Genomic DNA, 27,077 nt, shown 5'->3' with positions numbered 1-27,077 from the left:
GAGCGATCCGTAAAAATACTGACTTGGGGTATTTCCATCAAAAGACATCAATTTTTATATCCAACACTGACATACCACAAGATAAAATGTGAGCCTGGAGCACAAAACCAGTCTTAAGTCGCTGGGTATATTTGTAGAAATAGCAAAAAATGCATTGTATGGGTCAAAATTATAGATTTTTCTTTTATGCCAAAAATCGTTAGGATATTGAGTAAAAAGATCATGTTCCATGAAGATATTTTGTAAATTTCCTACCATAAATACCATCAAAACTTCATTTTTGATTAGTAATATGCATTGCTAAGAACTTCATTTGAACAACTTTAAAGGAGATTTTCTCAATATTTAGATTTTTTTGCTCCCTCAGATTCCAGATTTTCTAATAGTTGTATCTCAGACTAATATTGTCCTCTCATAACAAACCATACATCAATGGAAAGATTATTTACTCAGCTTTCAAATTATGTAGAAATCTCAATTTTGAAAAAATGACACTTATGACTGGTTTTGTGTTCCAGGGTCACAAATCAAGTCCAAAGTATACCCCTGAAGTAGGTCCAGACACCCATTGCACAAAATCAAAAGAATCAAGCAACCTAAGAAAGTCTTTTGAAAGTGGTTTAGAGTCACAGCACACATGGATGTTAAAGTCTCCCAGTATTAAAATACTGTCATAACTAGTGACGATTTCACTCAAAAATTGAGCAAATTCATTAAGAAAATACATATTTGCGTTGGGTGGTCGATATATGACAGCAAAAACCACAGGGTTCACCAGAGAAAGTTGAAACAGCAGAGCTTTAGAGCAGCTACGAGTCCCAGTTGATAGACAGCGACAGAGATACAAGTTTTTAAACACTGTCACCAAGTCCCACCACGGCCGGATAACCGAAGGGAATTTAAACAACTACAGCCCTGTGACACCAGCTCAGTGAATGGACCTAAATCTCCAGGTTTAAGCCAAGTTTCAGTGATACATAAGGCATCCAGAGCATGCAGAGTAAAAAAGTCATTTAATATAAATGTCTTATTTACCAGAGAGCGCGCGTTGATTAAAGCCACATGGAATGGCGACACCTCTCCCTGGGGTTGCGTTGATCTCCAAATCGGTCGAAGATTAGAAATATTTATTCCACCACGACGAACACGTGGAGTGAGACAGCGAGGAGAGACAAGGCCGGGGACAACAGGTCAAAGCCATCGGTATGCAGGTCAGTAAGATGCAGGGCCGTGCAGAGACCTTTGGAGGGGCAGGTGCTCAAAGTATAAAAGGGGCACATGGAACACGGCTTTTAATAGCGCTGTGCTCCTTCCTCATATGTGCATCGAAATGGATGCTTCTGTATTGATACAGCAGCAAATGCCATGACGCAGGTTTGAAAAAGAAACACAGAACAGAAAATACCATTTTAAATTTAAATGTTAAATTTTATTCAAGCTCGAGCAGGTGTTTTCACATAGAGCTTTTTAGATTTAAATCTAGATTTAAATTAAAAGAGACATTACCTGACATTTTGTTCGTATCCAAAATGAGGAGATATGAATATTAGGAGAGCTGAACACTCTCGTGCAGTGCATGTTTCATTCATACTGGAAGCCTTATGACGTGCAGGAAATCCCTAATATGGACAAACTCACAGGCTATCATTGTACCTGGGCTGAATAAAAAGCAGAAACATTTTTTACTGATGAAACCTGAAGACAATAAACACACGATTGTGAAAATATATGGTTTATGTGTGTTTTTCAAGATATCTTCAGGTAATAAATAAATAAATTGTATGAAAAATGCAGTACTGATTGACATATAATTTAGTATAGAAGCTATAAAATATATTTCCTGAATTATTCTGTGATAAAAATGGGAAAAGGGTGTTCGTAGTAGCCTTTATAAACCAATCATAAAATTGTCATTAGGAAAACACTGAACAAAAATATTGTAGCCCTTTGCTGCAGCTAACCTTGTTTCTACAGGCTACACACAGCAATATAAACAACAGCTGTGCATGATCTCTTCACGCCGTTCTCGTAAAATAATAATAATTCAATAATATAATATGAGGCGCCACATAGGATTTAAATCAAACTTCGCTTATCAATACATGCATAAAACACGTGCAAATACACCTATAAATTACTCACATATACATGTATACTATTGGATGTTCAATATATATATATGAAATACACGTGCACACTAATATGAAATCCATACCAATACTTATTATGTTAGTAATGAATGCATATACACTTGTGAATAACTTGCGTATACATATAAACATGACGCATACATACACCTGTAGACTCTCGCTAATATATATAAACTCGATCCATGCATATACACCTATAAACACTCGCTCAGCTAAGCGCACAACTCTCTGTAGTGCTTTGCAGTCCTGATTGGAGCTGTTTCCATACCACACTGAGATGCACTGAGTCAATACACTTTCTATGGTCCCTGAATAGAAAGTTTTCAGGATTGCTGGTGAGACCCTGAATTTCCTCAGCTGTCGCAGATGGTACAGTCTTTGCCTGGCTTTCTTGACCTGTGTTTGGATGTGTGTAGTCCAAGTCAGGTTCTCGGAGATGTTTACACCGAGGTACTTGAAGCTACTCACTATCTCCACAGGGGTCCCACTGATCATAAGAGGAGTGTAGGGCTGCTGCTGTCTCTTCCTAAAGTCCATGATCAGCTCTTTAGTTTTGCTCACATTCAGAGAGAGACAGTTGTCCTGGCACCATGATGTGAGTCTCTCTACCTCATCCAAGTATGTGGTCTCATCGTTGTTGGAGATGAGGCCCAGAACCACAGTATCATCAGCGAATTTGATAATAGATGTGGAGCTGTGAGAGGACACGCAGTCATGCGTGTAGAGAGAGTAGAGCAGGGGACTCAGGACACAGCCCTGTGGGGCTCCTACATTCAGAGTGATGGAGTTTGAGGTGAACTGGCCAACTTTCACCACTTGAGGTCTGCCGGTGAGGAAGTCTTGAATCCAGTCACAGAGTGAGGAGTTTAGGCCGAGGTCTGTGAGTTTAGAAGCCAGCTTGATGGGGACTATAGTGTTGAAAGCTGAGCTATAGTCAATGAATAGCAGCCTTACATAATTCCCATTGTTGCTGTCCAAGTGTGTGAGGGAAGAGTGGAGAACGTGAGAAATGGCATCGTCCGTGGATCTATTTGGGCGATAGGCAAACTGAAGAGGGTCCAAAGTATCAGGTATGGAGGAGCAAATGTGGCTCTTTACAAGTCTCTCAAAAACCTTCATGACTATAGATGTGAGGGCAACTGGGCGATAGTCATTCAGGCAAGAGGGTTTATTGTTCTTTGGCACAGGGATAATGATGGATTTTTTGAATGAGGTGGGAACCACGGCGGTAGCAAGGGACTCATTAAAGATAGAAGTGAACAAACCAGCGAGCTGATCAGCGCAGGACCTCAGAACACGGCCGGTTATCCCATCAGGTCCGGCTGCTTTCCTGACGTTCACTCTCTTTAGCGCCCTCCGAACCTCATCCTCCGACACGGTGATTACAGGATCATCGCTGCTCTGCCTGTTGCTGGTCGGCAGAGATGCGCCGCCGCCGTTGCAATCGAAGCAGCCGTAGAAGATGTTTAACTCGTCGGCCAGCAACGGATCTGCTCTCACCTCCGCGGAGGATTTGTTTCCGAAGGCACAGATGGTCCTCAGTCCCTGCCACATCCGTCGAGAGTCATTGAGCTGGAAATGAGACTCAATTCTCTTTCTGTATCTGATTTGCCAAAAGCCAGTAGTAAGCGAGTTTTTGTAGGCATCCTTAAACTGACAGTAGCAGTGATCCAGTGTTTTTGGTCCTCTAGTAGGACAGTATATGTGTTGATAAAAGTTCGGCATGACCTGCCTGAGGTTGGCTTTGTTAAAGTCCCCCGCGATGATGAAGGCAGCGTCAGGATGTTTGTTAATGTAGCAGCTGAGCACATCGTGAAGTTCAGACAAAGCCAAGCCGGTGTCCGCCTGTGGTGGAATGTACACAGCAGTAACAATGATCGATGAAAACTCCCGGGGCAGACAAAATGGGCGGCAAATAATGGAAAGATGTTCCAGATGAGGCGAGCAGGAACGCGACAGAATGGAGTTATTCCTGGGATCACACCATTTCTTGTTGATCATGAAACACACTCCTCCACTCCTGGATTTACCGGCCTCTGCTGTTCTGTCCGTCTGAAAACCAGAAAAGTTCTTACTCGGCATTACAGCAGAGGGCGTTAGCCATGTTTCTGACAAACAGAGGATGTTACAGTCCCTAATGTCCCGTTGGAAACTAATCCTGGCTCTAAGATCGTCCATCTTATTCTCCAAGGATTGGACATTTGTGAGCAGAATGCTCGGAAAAGGAGGACTGTGAGCCCTTTTCCTGAGTCTATCTCGAATCCCAGCACGTTTCCCGCGGTGTTTCTTGATCCGTCGCCTCGGGGGGTTATTGTTTATTTCCGCGTTCGTGGAGATAAACAATAACCCCCCGAGGCGACGGATCAAGAAACACCTTGAAACACATCAAGAAACACTTGTTTATCTCCGATTCGTGGATAAGGTGTCCTGGAACAGGTTAGTGTAGCGGTTTCCAATGTCCAAAAGTGTTTCTCTGTCATAAGTGAACAGTGCCGATGTAAAATGTGAAAAAATAAAAAGTAAGAAAAAAAGTAAATAAAAGCAAAATCTAAGCGGAGCGGCCTGGACGGCATCTGAACTCAGCGGCGCCATCTTGTATTTATAAAGAACCAGGACTGGCAGGAAGATGGAAAAAAAGTGATTTCCATGGGCAAACTGGAACTGATTTTTTTAAGCAATCTAAGCGAACACACTTTATAGAGTTTGTGTTAAAAACATCAGTTATCAAGGCTGTAAAAGACATTAAATGGACAGTGATGTTTGAATCAGGTTCTTCCCAGAAAGGTGCGAAAACCCTTTACAGAGAATGTAGGAGACCTTCAGTGGACAGCGATATCCACAAACAGACACAATGCATGCTTTATTATTATGAAGATGATGGTTTTTCATGTTTTTTTGTTTTTTTTAATTGAATGTCAGCATTTTATTCTGTTTTAGGTTTTGTGAAAAGAGTGTGTAGTTTATAAGTAGTTTTAATCAAGCATTGTTTATTTAAAATACATAAATATTTAAAAATAAATACATTTAAAATTGGTTTAGATGTATTCTGTATGGTGTGGCAAAGTTTGCATTATGGTGTACATGCACAAATAAGTTAGAATAAAGAGAAGGTGTAGACCATGTGAAATGATTTCTGATATAAATTAGATTATGTCTTTTTACTTATTATGTGAACCTGATGATCAGGTTTTTTTAAGTTTTATTTTTGATTTAAGGTTTTTTTTTCTTTTTCCAGATTCTGAGGAAAATGTATTTGTAAAGATTTGTATAAATTATTAGGCATTTGTGATTTGAATCAGTTTATTACAGACTCTCTCTCTCTAGTAACTGCATGTCAGTATCTCAAGCCTCTGATACTAGTTTAAAAATGATATTTTTGACTCGGTAAAAGATACTTGAGCTGTTTTTAAGGACGTTGTATAAGAAAGTACCACATACAAGAGTGTTTTACAGACAAAAAATAAATTACCAATCTTGTTGTTACTAATTAAAAGGTCCCTGAACACATGATGCATCAATTATGCATTGTCTGATGAATTGCTTTGCATTTAAACATGAATAGCATGAGCGATTTTCCCTTTTTGGTAAAAATTGCAAGAATGGAAGTAGTATTGATTTTGGTCACAACAGAAAAATCATTTGCAAAATTGTATAACTTTAATTTATTTGGTGTGAACAGGAATTAAATTTACCAGGCAATGAACAGATTCAGATTATCTTCATCCAAACTCATTCAAATCTGCAGCAAGCACACACAGTGATACCATTAATTAAAGTTAATAAATTAAAGTGATCAATTAAACCACAAACCCTCAAATATCATACATGCACACAGCTTTCTACTGTAAACATCTACTGTAAATTCGATTTATTAGAGTATGTGGCTATTCACAAAACAAACAGATGCATGTGCATGATTTGATTTTTTTTCTGTTTATTAATTTTACCTGAATATTATCTTAAACCTCTCACCAAGAAAACAATAGTACATTACAGCGCACAAAATAATTGGCTTCACTTTAAGCATACATGATTACTGTGATCATTTTTCTTAGTGTATTTTTTGTTTTATGATTTCCCCAAGCACATCCATAAGCTTATCCACCTTATGACACTTTGCACACATTTCATTAAACAATCAGCGGCTGCCAATAAACTTGTTTAAAGGCTTTGCTCAATGAACACTTGCTGTGAAGTCTGTATTTATGATGCATATTTACACTATATTTAGACATTCTACAAACTATAATTAACTGTGCAACTCCATGTCAACTAGCAGTCATTAGTAGATTAAATATGAGCTCGCACTTTATTTTGATGGACATTCTACTGACTATAAGTTACTTTGTAACAATGTCAACTTAATCTACTAACCCTAAACGAACAGACTAATAATACTCTAATGAATTGAGTTACAAAGTAGTTACAAAGTTCCTTATACTTGTTAGAATGTCTAAAGTGGACTGTTGAAATAAAGTGTTACCTAATGTATTATAAGGATGTTGTTATAACGCATGCATAATGCAGTCTTATACAATTTACAATATATATATATTGTATGATCTTATATTCACTGTGAGCTGGTTTAAAATCCCTGGTATCACTTTTACATCTCAAACATGATGTTACTGAACTCGTACTGCAGTTTTCACTCACTATATTAGCTCTAATCCATCTGTTATTACACTTACAAAGATTCTTGTCATTGTATTTTTTTTGCTTCCCCCTCATAGTTCACTTTAACCACATCTTTGGTCCTAACACTTTAATGGATTTATGATGGGCTGCTCTTCAGCTGACCTGTCTTCTGTTTCTCTCTCTCTCTGTGTGTGTGTGTGTGTGTGTGTGTGTGTGTGTGTGTGTGTGTGTGTGTCAGTGCGGTTCCCTGAGGTCCCACTGAACTCCAGGCAGCGACGGCCTCTCCAGAAGAACAGTCTTTCTATGTCTCGGACTCTGCTGCGCTCCAACAGTGACAACAACCTGGTGACACGCGCCGTGAGTCCGGAGCAGCTCAGTCTGTCACCGCAGAAGATGCAGAGAGACCCGATCGGACAGAGAAAGATGACGGGCCGCGGCGGCAGAGCCGTCCCGAGCAGCCATTCCCTGTCCATCAGCCTGGAGGACGAGCAGATCATGCCGCAGAAATGGTAGGACAGAGATCACCAAACAGACACGTTCAGCTTTTATCCCTTCCCATCACACACATATGGGACCCGGGACCACAAAACCAGTCATAAATAATCTTTCCATTGATGTATGGTTTGTTGACTTGAAACATATTTATTCAGACTGGCTTTTAATACCTAGCAATGTTGTGACATTTTTGTGTATTTTATGTTTTTTTTTCTGTTTTACTTATTTTGCTGTAATTTTATACTTTTGTTTTTACTGTTTTATTTTGCTCTTATTGCGAAGCACTTATTGGAAATAAATGTTGATTGGTTGATTTACCATCCAATGCATGTTCAACAGATGTGAAGCTGTTTGTTCAGCAGCACTGAATTATGATTGAAGCTCCAGTAAACACAACCAATGAATGAACCCGGCCCTCATTTGTTCAAATATTAATCAGACGACCATCAGAGGACACATCACTTTTACACATTTAAGATGAGTCCATAAAATGTGGAGAAAGTTGCAGTGCATTTTGTAACATTTTTTTTGTTGTTAATAATAATAGTGCATAATATGAGAAGAATGGGACAGAGAAGTGAAGAATAACAATTCTAATGCACATATTGCAGCTGTGGACATATGTAGCCCTGAAGTGAACACAGAAAACAATGAAAAACAACAACAACAACATTTTTACAGTTAACTAAAACTAAAACTACTGTCAATCTAAGGCATCACCCAGGCCTTAAAAATTTGTGCTTTAGCTAATGTTATAACAGATCAATTAATCAGCATAATGGAGACATACTGGTATGTAAGTATCCCTGTCGATACATCACTCGTACTGCGTCGCTGGACGCTATGGGGAAAAACTACTTTTTCTCAGAGGACTGAAGACTTTTTCAATCACGCAGTGTGACTGCACAGCCATTGGTTCGTACAGTAATAAAAAACGAACCAATGGCTTGTCAGCGGCACTGCACGAGCCTATGGCGGCAAAGCCCGCCAAAAGGGGCGGGGTCATCTGGCTATATAAGCGGGCGCTTCGCCATAGGAAAACAGATAAATTCTCCTTCAGCGACGACTTCTTCGCTGATCCAGGACTCCAGACACTCGCCGTTGAAACGCCTTGCTGAGGATTGGAAGGCTGCCTTTTTTTCTGCTCTTCGCTGATCCAGCCCGCTTCGTCGAGCCGCTTCAGAGATCAAAGCAGATGCCAGCTCGTCCCCTGCTGCCATCCGGCGAGCCTTCAAGAAGAGCACATTTCTTCTAAAAGAGCAATCGCAGCGTTATTGCAAATGCCGCGCCGTCAGTGCCTCTCGTGCAGACTTTCTCTGCACGATGCCTCAGAGTGTGTTTCCTGCTTGGGAAAATCCCACGCAGAAGCCGCTCTGAGCGAGATGGAATGTTCATATTGCATGAACATGAGTCTCACCCCTCGTGCCCTCCCGTTTTCTTCCTCCCAGGGACCTGTGGGGAAAAAACAGCGGGATAAAGAGCTTAAGCGCTCAGCGGCAAGCGAGCTCACGCCGTCTCAGACCCCGCGTGCCTCGCCCCCGCTATGCAGAGAGGATTCCCCCGTCCTCTTCGAGCACGCGGATCAGCGTCCCTCGATTGGTGCGAGTGACGTGATCTTGTTCGGTGCTGTTGAGGACGAGCTATTAGATGACAGCATGTCTCTAATAGCGTCGGACGCGGAGGATATATCGGGCTCTACCATCGACCCCGCCCCCTGCTCGTCTAGAAGAAGAAGAAGAAGAAGTTTTATTTATATAGCGCCTTTCCATTGCCCAAGGTCGCTTTACATAGAGCTATACAAAACATTTACATACCCAAAAGACAATACAAACATAAGCAAAATAAAGCCACATTATCCAAAATGCTAATTAAACAGGTACGTTTTTAGCTGAGACTTGAAGGTAGATAAAGAAGATAAGTTCTGAAGTGTAAGGGGTAGTGAATTCCATAATTTCGGAGCGTTGACACTGAATGACCTACCACCTACAGTGGACAGCCGATAACGAGGAATAGACAAAAAAACAAGCTCCACGTCTGCCGAACCCAGCGAAGCAAAGCCAGGGATGGATGCCGAGCTCTTCCACATCACCTCTAAGGCCGTTGACGAGCTGGGTTTGGAGTGGTCTACGCCGGAGGAGCCCACTCGTAGTCGTCTGGACGAATAGTTCCTGCCGTGGCGCCTTACGGCCCCTCGTCAGTGAACTTCTCCATTTTTTCCGGAGGTCCACGACGAACTTACGAAGTTGTGGCGTGCTCCGTATTCAGCCCGACTCCGCTCTAACTCTTCTTCTGCTCTCTCCTCAGTGGACGGCGCCGAAGAGAAGGGCTACGAGAGGTTACCCCCTCTTGACGAAGCTGTGGCTGCGCACCTTTGCCCACCCTCCGCCATTGGATGCAAAGCAAAGGCTGCCTCATCTCTCCAAGCCTTGCAGGATGACTTCCGCCCTCGCCGGACGAGCATACTCCTCCGCCGGGCAGGCCGCCTCAGCGCTTCACTCCATGGCTGTGCTCCAGGTCTTTCAAGCCAAACTCCTCCGGACCATGGACGAGTTCGGGCCTGATCCCGCAGTTTTCAAGGAACTGCGCAGCGCCACCGACCTGGCTTTAAGAGCTACCAAAGCTACAGTGCAGTCCATTGGGAGGTCAATGGCCAATTTAGTGGTGTTGGAACGCCACTTATGGCTAAACCTCACTGAGATTAAGGAGGCTGACAAGGTCCCCTTCCTCGATGCACCGGTCTCCCTTGCGGGGCTCTTTGGACCTGCCGTCGAGGGCTTTGCAGAGCGATTCACCGCAGCTCAGAAGTCGTCCAAGGCTATGCGACACTTCCTGCCTAAACGGTCCGGCTCTGCAACGGCCGCCAGTTGCCCCAAGCCTGCTCCAGCGCAACAGCCAGCTAAACCTGCACCGTCGCCCGCTCAGCCTACAAAGAAGCCTGAGCCTCGGGAGCGCTCCCGCTCGGCCAAACGCTACCCCTATCCAAAACATCAGGGACCCCGGCCCAAGCTGCGCCTTCGGCGTCGTCCTGATCCGATAGGAAAGAAGAGGAGGGGGCAAGGTCTCGCAGAGGCTGGACCAACCCCAAAACGCCCTCTGTTATGCCTTCAAGCACCCCGTTCAGTTCTGGGTGCCAAGGCAAAACTGTTTGTTACAAAACCTGTTGTGAATCACAGGTCCTTTCCAAAAGTGCCTCCACATACAGCCGCTGTTATAGGGAGAAAAATAAAAAACAAACAAGAGAGCAAATTTCCTCTTCCAATTACCGAGTGTGTCGAGTTCCCACAAGGCGACTCACCACCCGAACTAATCCAACCCCTTGCCACACAGGCCGAGGCCTGGTGGGCCATCCCCGGAGTGTCACAGTGGGTTCTGGGGATTTTAGAAGGAGGTTATACACTTCAATTCGCTCGAAGACCCCCGCGGTACAGCGGCAGGGTCTCCACCTTAGTGCGGAGCAGCAACGCTCATGTTCTGCGAGCCGAGGTAGAGAATTTGCTGGCGAAAGGAGCAATAGAAATAGTTCCCCCAGCTCAGAGCGAGTCACCCTTCTACAGCCATTACTTCCTCGTCCCCAAAAAGGATGGCGGCCTCCGGCCCATCCTCAATCTCAGACGTCTGAACCGCGCCCTCATGAGACGGCCGTTCAGAATGACTACATTAAAACAGATCCTCTCACAAATTCGCCCAGAGGACTGGTTCTTTTCGCTGGATCTGAAAGACGCTTACTTTCACATCCAGATAGCCCCCCATCACAAACGATTCTTGAGATTCGCCTTCGAGGGAGTGGCTTATCAATACACATAGTCGTGCCCTTTGGGCTGGCTCTAGCTCCCCGCACTTTTACGAAGTGCATAGACATGTCTCTCTCCCCTCTGAGACAGATGGGAATCCGTGTACTGAATTACCTCGATGACTGGCTCGTTCTGGCGCAATCAGAGGCAGAGCTGGTAGCCCACAGGTCCCTTCTCCTCAGTCACTTGGAGAACTTGGGACTCAGGATCAATTTAGCCAAGAGCTCCCTGTCCCCCAGCCAACGAACTTCGTTCCTGGGGACGGTTTTCGACTCTGCCCGCATGATGGCGAAAGTCACGCCAGATCGCGTTCTGGCCATACGGCAGCTTGCGGCTTCCTTCAAGATTGGAGCTTCCTACCCACTCAAATCGTTTCAAAGGATGCTGGGCCTCTGCATCACCAGTTCTTCGGTTGGGCCTTCTCAAGATGAGACCCCTTCAGTACTGGCTGAAACCTCTAATTCCGCCTCATGCGTGGCGTCATGGACGCATTCGCGTCAGGGTGAACCGGGCCTGCGTGTCAGCCCTGGCCCCCTGGAAGAACCTGCGATAGTTCGAACAAGGCGTGACAATGGGTTTGGTTTACAGAAGGAAGGTTGTTACAACAGATGCCTCCAACACAAGTTGGGGGGCTCTGTGCAATGGCAAACCGACCTTCGGCTCCTGGATGAACGCAGAAGGACAGATGCAGTTCTCAGAGAAGCGTTGCTTGTATGTGTAGTGAATGTGTTTCTGCTCCTGCAGTGCCAATGGCCGGCCGAGTGGCCAGAGCTCCAGGAGAAAGCTGTACAGCGCTGTTCCCAGCCGTCATTTCATCGTCGTCCGCTCATACCAACCTCAAGCTGGCGGAGAAATCAGCCTGCACAAGAATGAAAGGGTCAGAGGTCAGCACGGTCGTATCTCACTGCATAAACATGTATTTGAATCTAGATGCGGCTGTGTATTTCTAATTTCTCCTTTCAGTTTATAGAAGGTATTTTCCGTCATTTTTAAATAAATCAATTCAATTATAAAAATGAACACCAGATTAACAATTTCATTATACAGAACTGTATAATATGTGCCAAAATTTAAAATGATTTCCTTGTAATTTTCATTGTGTCAATGCATTGTCCCTGTCAAATTAAAAAATAAAATGCAGTTGGTGATTTGACATTTCATTTTCACTGCAATCTCGAGGCAAGACTGCCAATATTAAAACAGAAAATGCAAATACAATTTTTACAAAGCTTTTTAACTCTTTCCCCGTCAGCGTTTTTGAAAAAAGTTGTCAGCCACCGCCAGCATTTTTGCTGATTTTCACTCAAATGTCATAGCCCCCATAATATTTAGTTGTAGGAATATCTGAACATGCAATACATCAAAATAAAGATCAGACCCTCTACTTTCAAAGTGTTTTAATCTAGCTTCAAGCATTGTTTATTTAAAAAAAATTTATCAACACTTGAATGTAGGTAGGATTCATAAAATAGCAACATTTTGAGCAAAAACCTGAGAAAAATGCATTTTTATCAAATACTACATCTGGATCATATTCAATAATATTATCAAAGCAAAGATGCAGTAGATGTCTTCCATCAGTATCCCAAAGCTTGCACAGGCCTTTAACACTTTCTGGATTAACATTTCACTCTGTAACATTAGGCAGTTTTCATTTATATGCGGTTAGTGTTGATGATTGCGTTATTTTTCATATGCAAATGCTTAAATATGAGATCTCTGGTTTCTGCGTCTTCCTCGTCTGTGTTTTTGATCGAGTGATTCTGGACTAATTCGGGAGATGTGTAATAGCGCCCCCTAGCGTATAATAACAAGAACACAGAAATCTGGAAAATTCTGTGTTTGGTGGGGAAAGAGTTAATGCTCATGTGATAATTGTGAATTCTTTTTAAATCATTTCATTTTAAATTTTGGCACATATTTTGCATACAGTTTTCTATAATTAAATCGTTAATCTGGTTTTCATTTTCATTTTTATAATTGAATTGATTTATTTAAAATTGGCAGAAAACACCCTCCATATCAGTCGTCTGTGTTCCCTTCTTTCAGTTGTCTTGTGTCTTGTGCAGTTCTGAGTGTGGGTGAAGGCGGATACTGGGAGGGCATCTGTCGAGGGCAGGTGGGCTGGTTCCCTGCCAGGTGTCTGGAAGAGATTCCTGTCAAACCTGACAAAGAGAGACCAAGTAAGTCCCTCAGGAGTGCCTGTGGTGACAGAAACCATCGCAGGACTGTTTCCCATCAGGATGAACTGCTTGTGCTGCTTTATTGTTCACCTGTAAAGTTAAAAGCCTTTGCTAAATATTTTGAGTTTCTGTAAGCTTAAAGGTCCCATGACATGCTGTTTTTTGGATGCTTTTATACAGGCCTAAGTGGTCCCTAGTACTGTATCTGAAGTCTCGTTCCCGAAATTCAGCCTTGGTGCAGAATTTCAGCCACTACGAGCCAGTCCCAAAATGAGCTTTCCTTAGGACAAGCCATTTCAAGTCGTGGCCTAATGGGTTAGAGAGTCGGACTCGTAATCCAAAGGTTGCGGGTTCGAGTCTCGGGCCGGCAGGGATTGTAGGTGGGGGGAGTGAATGTCCAGCGCTCTCTCCACCCTCAATACCACGACTGAGGTGCCCTTGAGCAAGACACCGAACCCCCAACTGCTCCCCGGGCGCCGCAGCATAACTGGCTGCCCACTATTCCGGGTGTGTGTTCACGGTGTGTGTGTGTCCACTGCTGTGTGTGTGTGTGTGCACGTTGGATGGGTTAAATGCAGAGCACGAATTCCGAGTATGGGTCACCATACTTGGCAGTATGTCACTTCACTCACTCACTTCACTCACTTCACTTTCTGTGTCTGTAGCTTTAAATGCTAATGATGAGGAGAGAGGCGGGGCAAGGTGGAGGGTGGGTGTGTCCTGCAGCTCGCGGCCACGGTACCATGCGCTAATGTTGACAGTGGATGTATCGCAATGGCTCGTAGACACGCAGTCCTTCAAGCTTTTCAGTTTGACCCAGAATCTGATCCGGATGGAGAAGCACCAGATGAAGAAGTTGCAACTCAGCGGCTATAGCAGGACGTCTCCGAATGTTTAGTTTAAAATATTGTGTCTGGATACAGTCAGTGTTTCCCACACATAGACTTTACCTGGGCGGACCGCAACAATATCCACCGCCCGCTGCCATCAGCTCCCGCGTCTCACACACACGAACGAACAATATTTAGTAACTTTCAGACCCTTTAGGCGGCTTTTTTCCCATGACGGGTACATACTAACAAACCTAGCGACTTTAATAAAAAAAAAAAAAAAACCTTATCATTGAGTTGTAAGATGTCTCCAGTACTGCCCCGTGAGCGCGAGGTCTCTCTCCCGGCGCAGTGTCGCCTCTCTCGGCGTCTGTTCTGAGCAGCGAGCGGCAGAGAAGCAGCGCTTTCATTTTGCCTTAAAGCAGCAGACTCATCAATAAATCATTTACAAAACAGCGTTTCCAAGCACTTGTACTACTGCACAAGTACTGACTGTTTGGACTTTTAAATATGAACATAATTTGTCTGTTAATATGCGCAGTTTATTACTCGGACGCAAAACAGTGCTTCGCTCGTTTGCAAGCCATGATGTCTCTCGCTCGCCTCGCACGGTCGTAGATCATTTTCTCATGGGCGGGCAAAGCAGAGAAAGGGGAGGTAACCTTTCCCCGTATGACGACATAAAGGGAAGATTCCAGATCGGGCCATCTGAGCTTTCATTTTCTCAAAGGCGAAGCAGGATACCCAGGGCTCGGTTTACACCTATTTACACATTTCTAGCCACTGGGGGACCATAGGCAGGCTAGGGGAACTCATATTAATGTTAAAAAACCTCATAAAGTGAAATTTTCATGCCATGGGACCTTTAAACGAGTTGCTCATTGATCAGAGATCGTCAACGCATGCTGATCGAATGCATTAATGTCCGATTCCTCCAGCTGCTTCCAGATGATCATAAGATGATTTGTTATAATGTTGTCATTTGTTCACCAGAGAGCCGAATGGAGCGCAGTGACAGGAAAAAACTCTTCAGACATTTCACTGTCGGTTCCTATGACAGCATCGACAGGTAAGAACTCAACCGGACCTGATTGAAAACATACAGTTCTTCTCAGAAAACCTTCAAGTCAAGTTTCTGTAGCACTATACCAACTGTGCGAAAGCGGCTTCACAGTAATAATCAGAAAAATAACAGAATCAGTCATGCAAACTTCATCAAATATGAGACAAATCCAAACTCTGCTGTAAAGCAGCTCTAAAAAGGACAATAGTGTCATTAATTACAAACCGAATTTAATGCTTTTGAAAGAAATGTCAAAATCAAGCTTGCATTTGGGAAGTCGTGGCCTAATGGTTAGAGAGTCGGACTCGTAATCCAAAGGTTGCGGGTTCGAGTCTCGGGCCGGCAGGGATTGTAGGTGGGGGGAGTGAATGTCCAGCGCTCTCTCCACCCTCAATACCACGACTGAGGTGCCCTTGAGCAAGACACCGAACCCCCAACTGCTCCCCGGGCGCTGCAGCATGGCTGCCCACTGCTCCGGGTGTGTGTTCACGGTGTGTGTGTGTGTGTGTGTGCGTTCACTGCTGTGTGTGTGTGTGTGTGTGTGTGTGTGTGTGTGCACGTTGGATGGGTAAATGCAGAGCACGAATTCCGAGTATGGATCACCATACTTGGCAGTATGTCACTTCACTTATTTATTTGAACAAAAACACAGGTGGGGGGGGCAGTAATATTCAACAAGGATGCGTTAGATAAAAAGTGATACTAAAGACTTATATTGTTATAAAAGATTTTTAATCATCAAAAAAATCCTGAAAATAGTATCACAGGTTATAACATAAACATTGTTTCTAACATTGATAATAAATCAGTATATTAGAATATTTCTGTAGGATCATGTGACACTGAAGACTGGAGTAAAAGGTTTGCATCACAGAAATATGTAAGTATAGTAAAATAGAAAACCATTATTTTAAATTGTAATGATATTTCACAATATTATATTTTTTCTGTATTTTTGATCACATAGGCTAAATCCAGGCTTGATGAACATAAGACTTCTTTAAAAAACATTTAAAATAGTAATGTTTCCACATTTTTGTGCTGTATAAGTAAAAACATTCAACATTTAAAGTTAAATGTTGTATAAATAAAAAGGTTAGGAATCATATTCGTTTCAAGTGCTTTTTACTTGAGCTTTTTACTAATTTAGCCTAGGGCCTCCTAATGTCTGGAAGCGGCCCTGTGCTACAGCTGGTAAACACGCCCCTGTCCCAACTATTCTGACACCTGAGCAGGCATCACATTTGAAATGAGCTCATTTTGTGCATACAATCTTTAAATTTCTAAATTTAAGCATTTGTTATGTTCTCTATGTTCTATTGTGAATAAAATATCGGCTCATGTGACTTGAAATTCGTTTAGTTTTCATTTTATTCAAATTTAAAAAACATCCCAACATTTCTGGAATTCGGGTTGTATTTTCTTAACCTTAGGCCTCATTTAAAAATAAAAAAAAGACTAAAAAAGTCTTAAAAGCAGCCAGTACTAATTATTTAAGTTTAATGGAAAAACATGATTTTTCATTCATTCGTACTGTACATGGTTACAACAAAATGTTTACAAATATTTAGTGTCCCTTATTCTGCCCCTTAGTTTCCTATATAAAAAACAAGATTGTCCCTTATTTTCCTTTTCTGAAGTTTGCAAAATGACGCGCGTCTGTGGCACATGCGTCAGACGTCGTTGCATCGCGTCTCACGCTGAGAGCGTCGCGTTATTAAGGCGATACGAGCGGTGCATCTGAACACGCGTCCGGAGCTCGCGGTAATGATGGAGAGACGCGAGGAACGCGCGCGTTTATGATCATCGGATCATCGCCATTCGTCACCGGAGACATCGAGCGATCGATACTGATCGATACCGATGATCTGTCATGATGAACCGCGCGGCGGTGAGGATGGGGAGGATGATGATGATGAAGGGCTTGAATAACGCGCGTCATTTCCTCCACAGCGACTGTGTGACCGAGCAGAAAACCGTGGTTTTACTGAAGCAGGAGAACGAAGGCTTCGGGTTTGTGCTGCGAGGAGCTAAAGGTGAGATCTCATCCTCATCTTCATCATCACCTTCATCTTCATCATCACGAAACATTGGTTGTCAGTCACACACACACACACACACACACTGATGAAGATCTGTCATGATGAAGAACTCATTTAGTCTCTTCTGCAAAAGAAGTGGACTTGCACTTGTAGTATACTTCAAATCTTAAAAGTACATGTTTGCATTATAGATGCAAAAGATGATGTAATATTAATGAAATAAAATACCACTTAAGTGACTTAGACAGATACTTTCATGAATTTCTTAACACACTTAAGTAGACTTTTTAAAAGTGCTCTTTGTAATAGATGTCAAAATGTACATTTACATTTTAAAGAAATTGTATTTAATTTAATTTTAAATAATTGTTTTAATAATCTTTGTTGTGTTTGAATGTTGACTAACACACTAAAGCACAAGTAAACTACTTAATTATCATCTTAACTGTAGTCTGTTATTTGAAATTACATTTAAACGTAAAATATTTTAAATGTACTAAATTGATAATACAAATACATTTAACTACAATACTGTCCAGTTTCCATAGAAATGACATTATATTATAGTTGAACTTGATCATAAATGTCAGTGAATTCAGCTGTAACTTAAACCATATTTCAAAGACAAAAAAGTAGTTATGAAATTACATAAAGATGCAGTGAAAACATTACATTCAGTTCACACTCGCGTATATTATTTTGGGCTTTTTAAAATTATGCACAAGTGTGCTGCTTTTTCTCAAGGAGTCTTTTACACACACACACACGCACGCACACACACTCACACACACACTCGAACACACACGCACACACACACACACACTCGCACACACACACTCGAACACACACGCTCGCACACACGCACGCACACACTCACACACACACTCGCACACATTTTGAGCCATCTAAACATACTATACTATCAGGGGTGCCTGCAATATTCTTATTAATGGTACAGAAAAATGTGATCATACAGTCAAGCCAAACATTATTCAGACACCTTCAACATTTCTCCATTATATCACGGTTTATTGCTATAGTTTAGAAAATGGTGATTAAATATGAGAAGAACTCAGAGCTAAACTGTGTCAGAACAAACTGATCTTGATCATGTCAGATAACTTTGATAGAAAGGTTTGTAATGAATTGGGCTGAATAGCTGTCAGATGTTAAATTTAAGAACACAATTAGATAAAACTAATTTAGCTCAACCAATCACCAAGCAGTGCTTCATTTAGTTCAGACTGTGTGTAAAAAGATCACATTAACAATTAAAGAAAAACACTTCAGCAAAACATGATCAGCTCAAAGTGTCTGGTTGTCCACTGTATGAAATATTTTTGGGTAGAATATGCCTCAGTTCACTTTATTTTGCTATCCTCACTTATATAAATGAACTCTAGTGTCCTGCACCCGCTCGTTAAAAAATATCAAAAGTCGTATAACCCGTCCAGTCTGAAGCGTTACCTGTAGTCAACAGAACGTGTGAAAGGAGCATCAAAATAAAGTGAAACCCGGTCTCTAATCATGGCAGATCCAGTGGAGGCACGTTCATCTGTTCTGTGAAGCCCTGGGATCTTCAGCACAGCCTCTCTCTGCTCACTGCGGCTGATTTATGGGAACTGACCGTTGTCACTGTTGGTTTGTGTAGTCTCTGCCGAAGGGAAGGAGCAACTCGGTGAAATCTACACACTCGCACATGAAGAATACATGCAGAGGCTTTTATATTTCAGTAAACATACACAAAGGGAAAAGGAAGCAACACAGGAGTGTGTGTTATTGTAGTTTGCTTTTGTCATGAGAGTTCATTTGGGGTCAGTTTGTACTTTGTGAGTCGTTGAGAGCATGCAACAGAAATAAATCAGACGTCACAGGGAGTTGGCATCATAACGCGAAGGCTCTGTTGTGTTTTGGGCTCCACAGCAGACACCCCCATCGAGGAGTTCATCCCGACCCCTGCGTTCCCCGCGCTGCAGTACCTGGAGTCTGTGGATGAGGGCGGCGTCGCCTGGCAGATGGGGCTCCGCACCGGGGAATTTCTCATCGAGGTGAGAGCCCTGCATAGTGTACACTACGGTGCCCGGGAGGGGACATGTTCCGTTCACTTAGTTTTGTCGTAGCATGAGATATTAATCCAGGGAACGTCATATTAGCTCGTGGGAACGTGATATGTCGTGGCCTCGAGATGCTATGTTGCAGGAACGACATCCGTTTCTCATGCGTAACCCTGGGATTATATCAGAGATGGTTTTTAATTAAGAAATAATTATATTAATGATTATATTAACCATAGGCGGCAGGCCTAGGCTACCGGACTGTATGCATGCAATGTAGACGGCATTCGAATGAAGTTCATCATGACTAAAATAAAATAGGCCTGCAAGAAAACATCTGTATCATCCCACAGTCTTGGAAGTCCATTAACTGATCGTCTTTTTACATAATATTTGTATATTGTTATTATTAGCTTATTGGTTATATTTTTGTTTTTCCCCTTTATTTCAATCTCTTTAATGTTCTCAATAGTTTTGGGAATAATAGTCTACTGTAAATGCTTGACATGCCATTAAAGCTCTGATTGGAAGTTTTACTGGAATGCAGTTTAAAGATTGAATTTAAAATAGATTTCATTTTATTTTGCCTAATTAATAGACTATAATTATAAATACTTTAGTGTTTCATTAAGGAAATAATAATTAGTATTTTTAAATGAAAGCACAACATGCTCATTTATCATCACACACGGGCATAAATACAATCATTTGCTACTATATAGTATTTGCTAAATAATATATAGTAGCAAATACTAGCATAATTATACAGAATGTTAATTAGGTCAAGCGGTACACAATAAATATAAAAATATAGCCCAAACCAGTTAATATAATAGTAATAATAATAATAATAATAATATACAAATCTTAAATAAAAAGACCCGATCAGGGATGGATAAAGGTGTGATAATCCCGAGTTATTATGGTCACGCAGGTTTGTTTACGCATTCAACTCGTGGCCACGAGACAAATAGGTCGTTCCCTCAACATAAGAAGTGTTTGCAAGAATTCAGAAATGAATACGTCATGGCCACTACAAAACTAAGTGACCCCTGACTCCCGGGCACCGTAATACACCGCTACATGAAGATGCTATCTTTCTCATGCTTCTCTGTGGGGATGGAAATCAAAAGAAAGCTGCAGATTCTGGTTCCCGCTCCATTTATTCTGGTTTGTTAACAGTTTAGTTGGTAATTGGAGAAGCAAAGAGGTGACAGTATTTAAATATATATATAATAATAATTGTAATTGCATCTGGAGCATTAAATGCAGAGGACAAAAAGTAATCACTCTGTAAATATAAATATTGGGTAACACTTTAGTGTAGGGACCTATTAACTAGTTATTTATTAGCATGCATATGACTAGCATATTGGCTCTTTATTACCACGTATAAAGCACATATTATATTAATAACTTATTTTGCCTTATATTTCAGATAATTTAATCCTACTCCATACCTAAACATAAAAACTAACTAACTCTGAATAAGCAGCAAAACAGGAGTATGTTGAGGCAGAAGTCATAGTTAATAGTGAAAATAGTTCCCAAACTAAAGTGAGAATAAGAGCTGAGACGCAGCTCACACACGGGGTTTAAATGACTTACTGGGTCTTTTGGGGGGATTTGATTGTTTTTCAGTGGTGTTCACTGCCATAATAACTCATTTGAGCTCAAACCAGAACTGCAACAGTGACACATCTCCACTGCCGTGTGCTCTTTATTATCCCTATAAAGAAGAAATACATATGACAACATCTAGCAATTTAGGGTGTATTCTGGTAAATTTGGCCACTTTTTTCACCATCATCTTGTTTAAATCAAATTATTTCAACTTTTAAAGATATTCTTGTATCTCAACTTGGCCAGATTTAATGGCCATCGGGTTGAAACTGTAATTCAAATGTAGGTCCACAAGCCCTGCGTTTAGAAATCAGGTCCAATAGCCATATGTTCTCACGGCCTGCATGTAATATACCTCAGTATCCTTTGGTTTCCAATGATTGCTGGTTTTTAAGTGTCCTGATGCTATTTTACTGCCTGTTTCAGTGCAGGGATTCAGAGCGATCAAACTGAATCACAAATGGTTTCAGGCCGTTTTGTAAAATGGGTTGTTCAGTTCACTGAAAAGAACAGACTCGAGGGCTTTTCACACTGAACGTGAACATTTGTCTCGATGACGAACAATAGATCCCTATGTGGCCATTCACACCAGGTGCGGTCATTCACGGCGTGAAAAAGCAAAGATTTTGGTTACACTTTATTTTAATAGTCCACTTTAGACATTCTACTAACTATAAGTAACTTTGTAACTCCATGTCTACTAACTCTCAGTAGGGCAGGTTTAGGGTTAGTAGAGTAAGATGACATATACTTGTAAAGATTCTGATACTCAGTATGTTGTGGATCCATCAAAATAAAGTGTGAGAAGATATTAATCAGTCTACTAATATACTAATGACTGCTAGTAGACACGTAGTTACAAACTTACTGTTTAAAAAAGTTACTTACAAAGTTGTACAGTGTAAACAAACACAGAAGAATTCTTAATATCATTTCTATTAGTTCTCCGCTGAATTACGTGATCTGGAGTGTTTTCTTCCACGTGTGCGAGTGAACTCTCTAGATCTTCCGTATTAAAAACATCGAGTGAAATATATTTCTACACATGAACTATGAAAACAAATAGACATGATTATGACGATATATTTTCTGTTTGTATGCAGCTCATGGTATTTTTATAACAATACAGGATGTTTATGACAGTAAGCAGTGTGGCGTTATTAAACATAAGAGTGCTTGTCTGCCTTTTATAGAACCTATTGATCACAATCAGAAGTTATTACAAGCACTCTGATGGTTTAAAATGGGTTTTAAGAAAAAACATTAATAATTAACGTACATTTTCAAATGTGGCTTGATGCTATTTCTGTTTGTATTTTAAGCATTGTAAGCATTATAGATAGTGTGTGTTTCTGGCATAGAACCAAACTTTATTTATCTTAATTTAATGTTGTATATTGAGCAGCGGACGATGTTAAATCCATATACGAGACACATATCTGAGGAAAAATGCATTGTTGGTCGGCGCCTCCTAGCGTGCAGCGTGAATTAGCAGAAGGCGATCAATGGTTTCGCGCTCGGTGTGAAAGCAATGTTCGTCGGCGTTTCGCCTCACTTTCGCATAGCGCTCAGTGTGTAACGGCCTTCAGAAGAATGATTCTTTTGTGTGTGATTTTAAATACGGATGTCAATGGCTGAAATATTCTCAGATCAGTCAGAGCGCTGCAGGCGTCACTGGAATAACTCGTTCAGTGAATAATTCATGCATTAAGAAAGTCAACACAGGCGGTGTCGGCCTCCTTTTGGACCTGCAGCTGCAGTAGTAAACTTCCTCCATTCACCTCTTCAGATCCTTCAAACACGTAACGACCAGTAACATCCTGAGCAGTGTGATTTCTGTTACAGGTCAACCATCAAAATGTGGTGAAGATGGGACACCGGCAGGTCGTTAACATGATTAAACATGGAGGAAACCGACTCGTCCTTAAAGTGGTGACTGTGAGCAGGAATCCCGAACAAGACGACAAAACCCGTAAAAAAGGTACTAAACTCTTACTGCTCATGTAGTCAGGACAAATGAAGGAAGGAAACGGCCTGTTTTGAGATGTGGGGTGTATATTTACTGACAGACGTGTTTTGTATCGCCGTAGCTCCTCCTCCACCCAAGAGAGCCCCGACAACTGCACTCTCAATGCGATCCAAGTCCATGACATCTGAACTAGAAGAATTAGGTGAGTTAAATCACTGCTATTTCACAATAAGTTCTCTGTTTTGAGTAGTGTTTGTGAAGTCAAACATCACTATTATTATTGCTTTGATTAGGGTTAGTGATCTGATCAATCCCTAAAGGCTGCTTTATATTTCTGCGTCGGCCCATTTTCAGCCCAAGAGTTTAATTCACGAACTTCAGTCCTTTTGGTTTTTTTGAATGCCTGGGATAAATGAAGTGACAGTTCAGTTCTTTCTTTCCTTATATAACAGGTAAAAACATCATAAGGATTGGGTAGTCATGTGTCAATGTGACAATCAACATTATGCCACTGTTGATTGCGCTTACTTGTATTGAACCAGGAATACAAACTTTCAAAAGAACCTAATCATGAGGCATTCGTTCAAATAAAATCATTTCTTTATTCTTAAACCTAATTTTGATATGGGACCCCAGAACTGATGCATGATGAGGGAGTGATATTTCTGCTTCCTTATGCGAGGATAAATTTTGAGTTCTGTTAGATTGTTTTGGTCTATGCACCTCGGTTGGATTGTTTTGAAGGCACGGTGAGTTTTTGTTTTGAGTTTGTAAGATGGCATCACATTCTTGTGATGACCGTGACTCCAGGAATACTATGGATGTTTTTTAATGATCAGATCTGAGTGGTCTGTGGATACTATGAATACATCTGTAGACCGTTCCAGCCAATTTGTCCACTTCCACAATGTGCCAATTACCAATATCCTACCAAACAAAGTAAAGGAGGTTCAGGAAGTTATGAAGTCAAAACTCATACCACTAAAATTTCCATGCAAGATTTAGTTTTTTTGTTGTAGTTTTGATGTGATAGAGCTGGATCAGTGGCTCTCAACCCAACCTAATCTCTGCAAGGTGGCCTAAAATGAGTTAAAATAAAATAAAACAAGCTTTAAAATAAGTTTAAACCATCAACATGTAAGCTGAAGTCAAATTTCTTATTTTAGTACAGTTTAATAGAGGTTTATTTTAGTGAAATGTGAAAAAAAGTATTTGTTTTCTTGTATTTTTTTTTTTGTCATAATATTAGATTGGATTCAGGTGTCTTGCTGTCCATGTCTCTGAAAATGATTATTTATTGTTTACTACAGTGCAAGCACTACAGATGTTCTTTTATCCTTTACGCTGTATCCCTGTGATCAATTGCCAAACTGTTGATAGAAAATGATGCCTGGGTTAAAGATGGGATGCAATTTTTACTCCTGTCCCTTGGACATTTCTGCCTTTTGCAGATAAATTTGAAGAGACCGTGACGTCACAGAAGCTTGGGCATGAAAAAGGATCATTGGACAAAGTTGCCATGATCAAGCCCCGCCCCTCAAGTCGCTTTTTGGCCTCACCCATGGATTTAAATGTAAGTTGCTTTTGTCTTGTAGTTTAAAATTAAACATGAACACCACTTTTAGATTATAATCATGATGCATAATTATACATAAAACTGCCTTGTGTACATTGAGCTCTTATCAACGAATCTGTTTTACAGCCATCCACGTCTGAAAGGCCAGGAGTTGCTGTAGTTCCCCCTAGTGTTCCTGGAAGATCCCATGGAAGTTATGTTCGTGTGCAAAAAAGCTCTATGAGAAGACAAAAGTCCATTGGTAAATATTTACTTGCTACTCAACTGAAGATGTGACTGTAAAAAAAAAAAACTAAGTAAAAGCTAAGCAGCTTATTCAGGTGTTGGTCTAAACATGTTTCTTTCTTAAGGAATCACAGGAGATGAAAAGAAGTTCCTGATAGCTCCACTGCTCAAGTTCACCAGAAGTCTCTCTATGCCTGACACTTCTGAGGATATTCCCCCACCTCCAGGCGTTTCTCCTCCATCCCCACCTTACAACCTCAGTACTCCTATGGCACAAGGATATGAGCCCAACCAGCCCATTTACACACAGAACTCAACAGGCAGATGCCACACTATAGACAGAGACGTGGTCGGGTACCATCGCCTGAATTTTGAACAATATGACTGTCAAACTCCTTTGGCTGCCCAGCAAAACATGTGTTCCCATAACAGGGCCCACGTGCCAGAAAACCCATATTCAGACATAGTTGGCAAAACTTTGTATATCCCACCAAAACCAGCTCGTAGGAAGGGTATATTGGTAAAGCAGCCAAATGTTGAGGATAGCCCTGAGAAAACCTGTTCAATCCCAATACCAACCATTATTGTCAAAGAGCCTTCAACTAGCAGTAGTGGCAAAAGCAGCCGAGGAAGTAGCATGGAAATTGAGACTACCGCCTCCGAGCTGCCAGGCCAACTACGACCAGATGGCAGTCACAGCGTGAACAACCCTTTTGCAGCTGCTATTGCAGGAGCAGTACGTGACCGTGAGAAGCGTCTTGAAGCACGTAAGAACTCCCTAGCCTTCCTGTCGATGGATCTCGGAGACGAGGATCCATTTATCCCTACCCCTCGTTTACGCCAGTCTATGTCCATAGATGAAGGCATGTTTTCTAGCGATAAGAGTTTACAAAAGCTTATGGCTCCACCGGCTTCTTTAATAGAGGTCCAGCATATTGGAAGTGGAGGCAACATGGCTAACTTTACTATTCCAGAACCAACAACTGAGCCCCTCACAACACGCACCAGGAGCTTCCCCAATACAGACAGTCCCATCAGTCTCAATGATGGAGATTTCCAAAACCAGACATCAGGAAAGGCTCGTGATATTTGTCCACACTTGGCTCTGGGTCTAGCTGCATGTAATAGACCTCTGAAGGAGCAAGTGCAACCCCCTCTTCCTCCACCTAAAGGAGAACCTCACAAAGCAAACCTCAACCAGCCACTCTTCATAGACACCAAGCTACGGTCCAATATTGAAGCCAACTTTGTTGCCACAGCTGCAGTGGGTCAAGGAAAAGATTGTGGTGGTTTGTTTAGACACACAAGAGAGTCCAATCATGAAACAGAAAAGGCAAAGGAAAGTAATTCATCCGAGCTGTCGAAAAACACCAATAACACATCGCAACATAAGTTAGCGGGGCTCCTCATGGTCCACACACAAGATAAGGCCAAGCCACAAGTAAACTGTCAGCTTGATAGATTTGAACAAGAAGAGTCCCTAAGAATGGACAGTGCACCCATTGATTCCAACGTCAAACGTATAGCCCCCAACTCCCAGCCGCCTCATACGAGGAACGTCATCACCTCTGCCACCTCTGTGGAGGAGCCCGTCAGGTTTTCCTGTACCATTCCTCCTCCCCCAATGGCCTCAGTGGATATTGATGAGGAGTTTGAACCCTTGCCTCCACCTCTGGAGTTTGCCAACAGCATTGATGTTCCTGAGGACCAGGTAGCAGAGATACTCAAGCAGAAAAAGAATAATGCAACAATTGGACCTGCTTATCATTCACGTGCTTCTACAACTAACTGTGTGGAGTCCAAGTGTCTTTCGGGGCTTGTAAACTGCATGATTCCTCACACCTACCCTCCACCACCTCCAGAAATGTTTGAGCCCGTCACGGACTCAGGCATCGAGGAAGCCGACAGTCGGAACAGTGGGGACCCTCACTTTGAGGCCAACAGTACAATTTCTACAGTGTCCAGTATCTCTACTCTTTCATCAGAGGGAATTGACGACACATGTATAGCCTATGCAGACGGGCAGACTCTTTCGATGGACAGACCACCTGTTCCACCAAAGCCAAAAATGAAGCCTATAGTCAATAAAAGCAATGCACTTTACAGGGAGCCTTTGATACACGAGAGCATAGAGTCCTTCGGACAGCCACCACCAGCCCCTCCGCCACCCCTGGGTCGTGGAGCACAATCTGATCTTCGCAAAAAGCTTGCTCAGCGAGGCATTAAACTGTGGGACCCCCATGAGCTCCTGAACCCCCTCAATGCAGATTCTAAAGCCAATGTGATCGATGAGCTTAGCTCCAAAATTCAGCATATGAACAAGGACAGATTTCCAACACAGGGAGGGTCACCACCTGCAGGATCCAGAAGTATTGGATCAAGGTGAGCAGCACAATAACAGCCTAGTCTGTCCCCTGTGCAACATTCCTGAACAAAAT

At 42.0% G+C, this 27,077-nt stretch overlaps 1 protein-coding gene across 1 annotated transcript in view; it reads left to right on the top strand.

Annotated features, from left to right (window-relative positions):
- The window catches only part of LOC306842623 (SH3 and multiple ankyrin repeat domains protein 2-like), a gene marked incomplete at its 5' end in the record, with an annotated part of 51,042 nt that overhangs the window by 20,284 nt on the left and 3,681 nt on the right, over positions 1-27,077 (top strand). The window contains 15 exons of the mRNA XM_079373584.1: positions 7,121-7,297; positions 8,444-8,506; positions 8,593-9,003; positions 9,716-9,908; positions 9,990-10,426; positions 11,819-11,958; positions 13,144-13,257; positions 15,081-15,156; positions 17,104-17,186; positions 19,116-19,240; positions 22,715-22,850; positions 22,960-23,040; positions 24,290-24,411; positions 24,541-24,655; positions 24,765-27,021. Of these exons, the coding sequence (XP_079229710.1) occupies positions 7,121-7,297; positions 8,444-8,506; positions 8,593-9,003; positions 9,716-9,908; positions 9,990-10,426; positions 11,819-11,958; positions 13,144-13,257; positions 15,081-15,156; positions 17,104-17,186; positions 19,116-19,240; positions 22,715-22,850; positions 22,960-23,040; positions 24,290-24,411; positions 24,541-24,655; positions 24,765-27,021 (4,530 nt within the window). The remainder of the gene's footprint in view (positions 1-7,120; positions 7,298-8,443; positions 8,507-8,592; positions 9,004-9,715; positions 9,909-9,989; positions 10,427-11,818; positions 11,959-13,143; positions 13,258-15,080; positions 15,157-17,103; positions 17,187-19,115; positions 19,241-22,714; positions 22,851-22,959; positions 23,041-24,289; positions 24,412-24,540; positions 24,656-24,764; positions 27,022-27,077) is intronic.

Source organism: Barbus barbus, assembly GCF_936440315.1.
Source record: "Barbus barbus genome assembly, chromosome: 23".
Classification (NCBI taxonomy): domain Eukaryota; kingdom Metazoa; phylum Chordata; class Actinopteri; order Cypriniformes; family Cyprinidae; genus Barbus; species Barbus barbus.
This window is presented reverse-complemented; position numbering and strand designations above follow the sequence as displayed.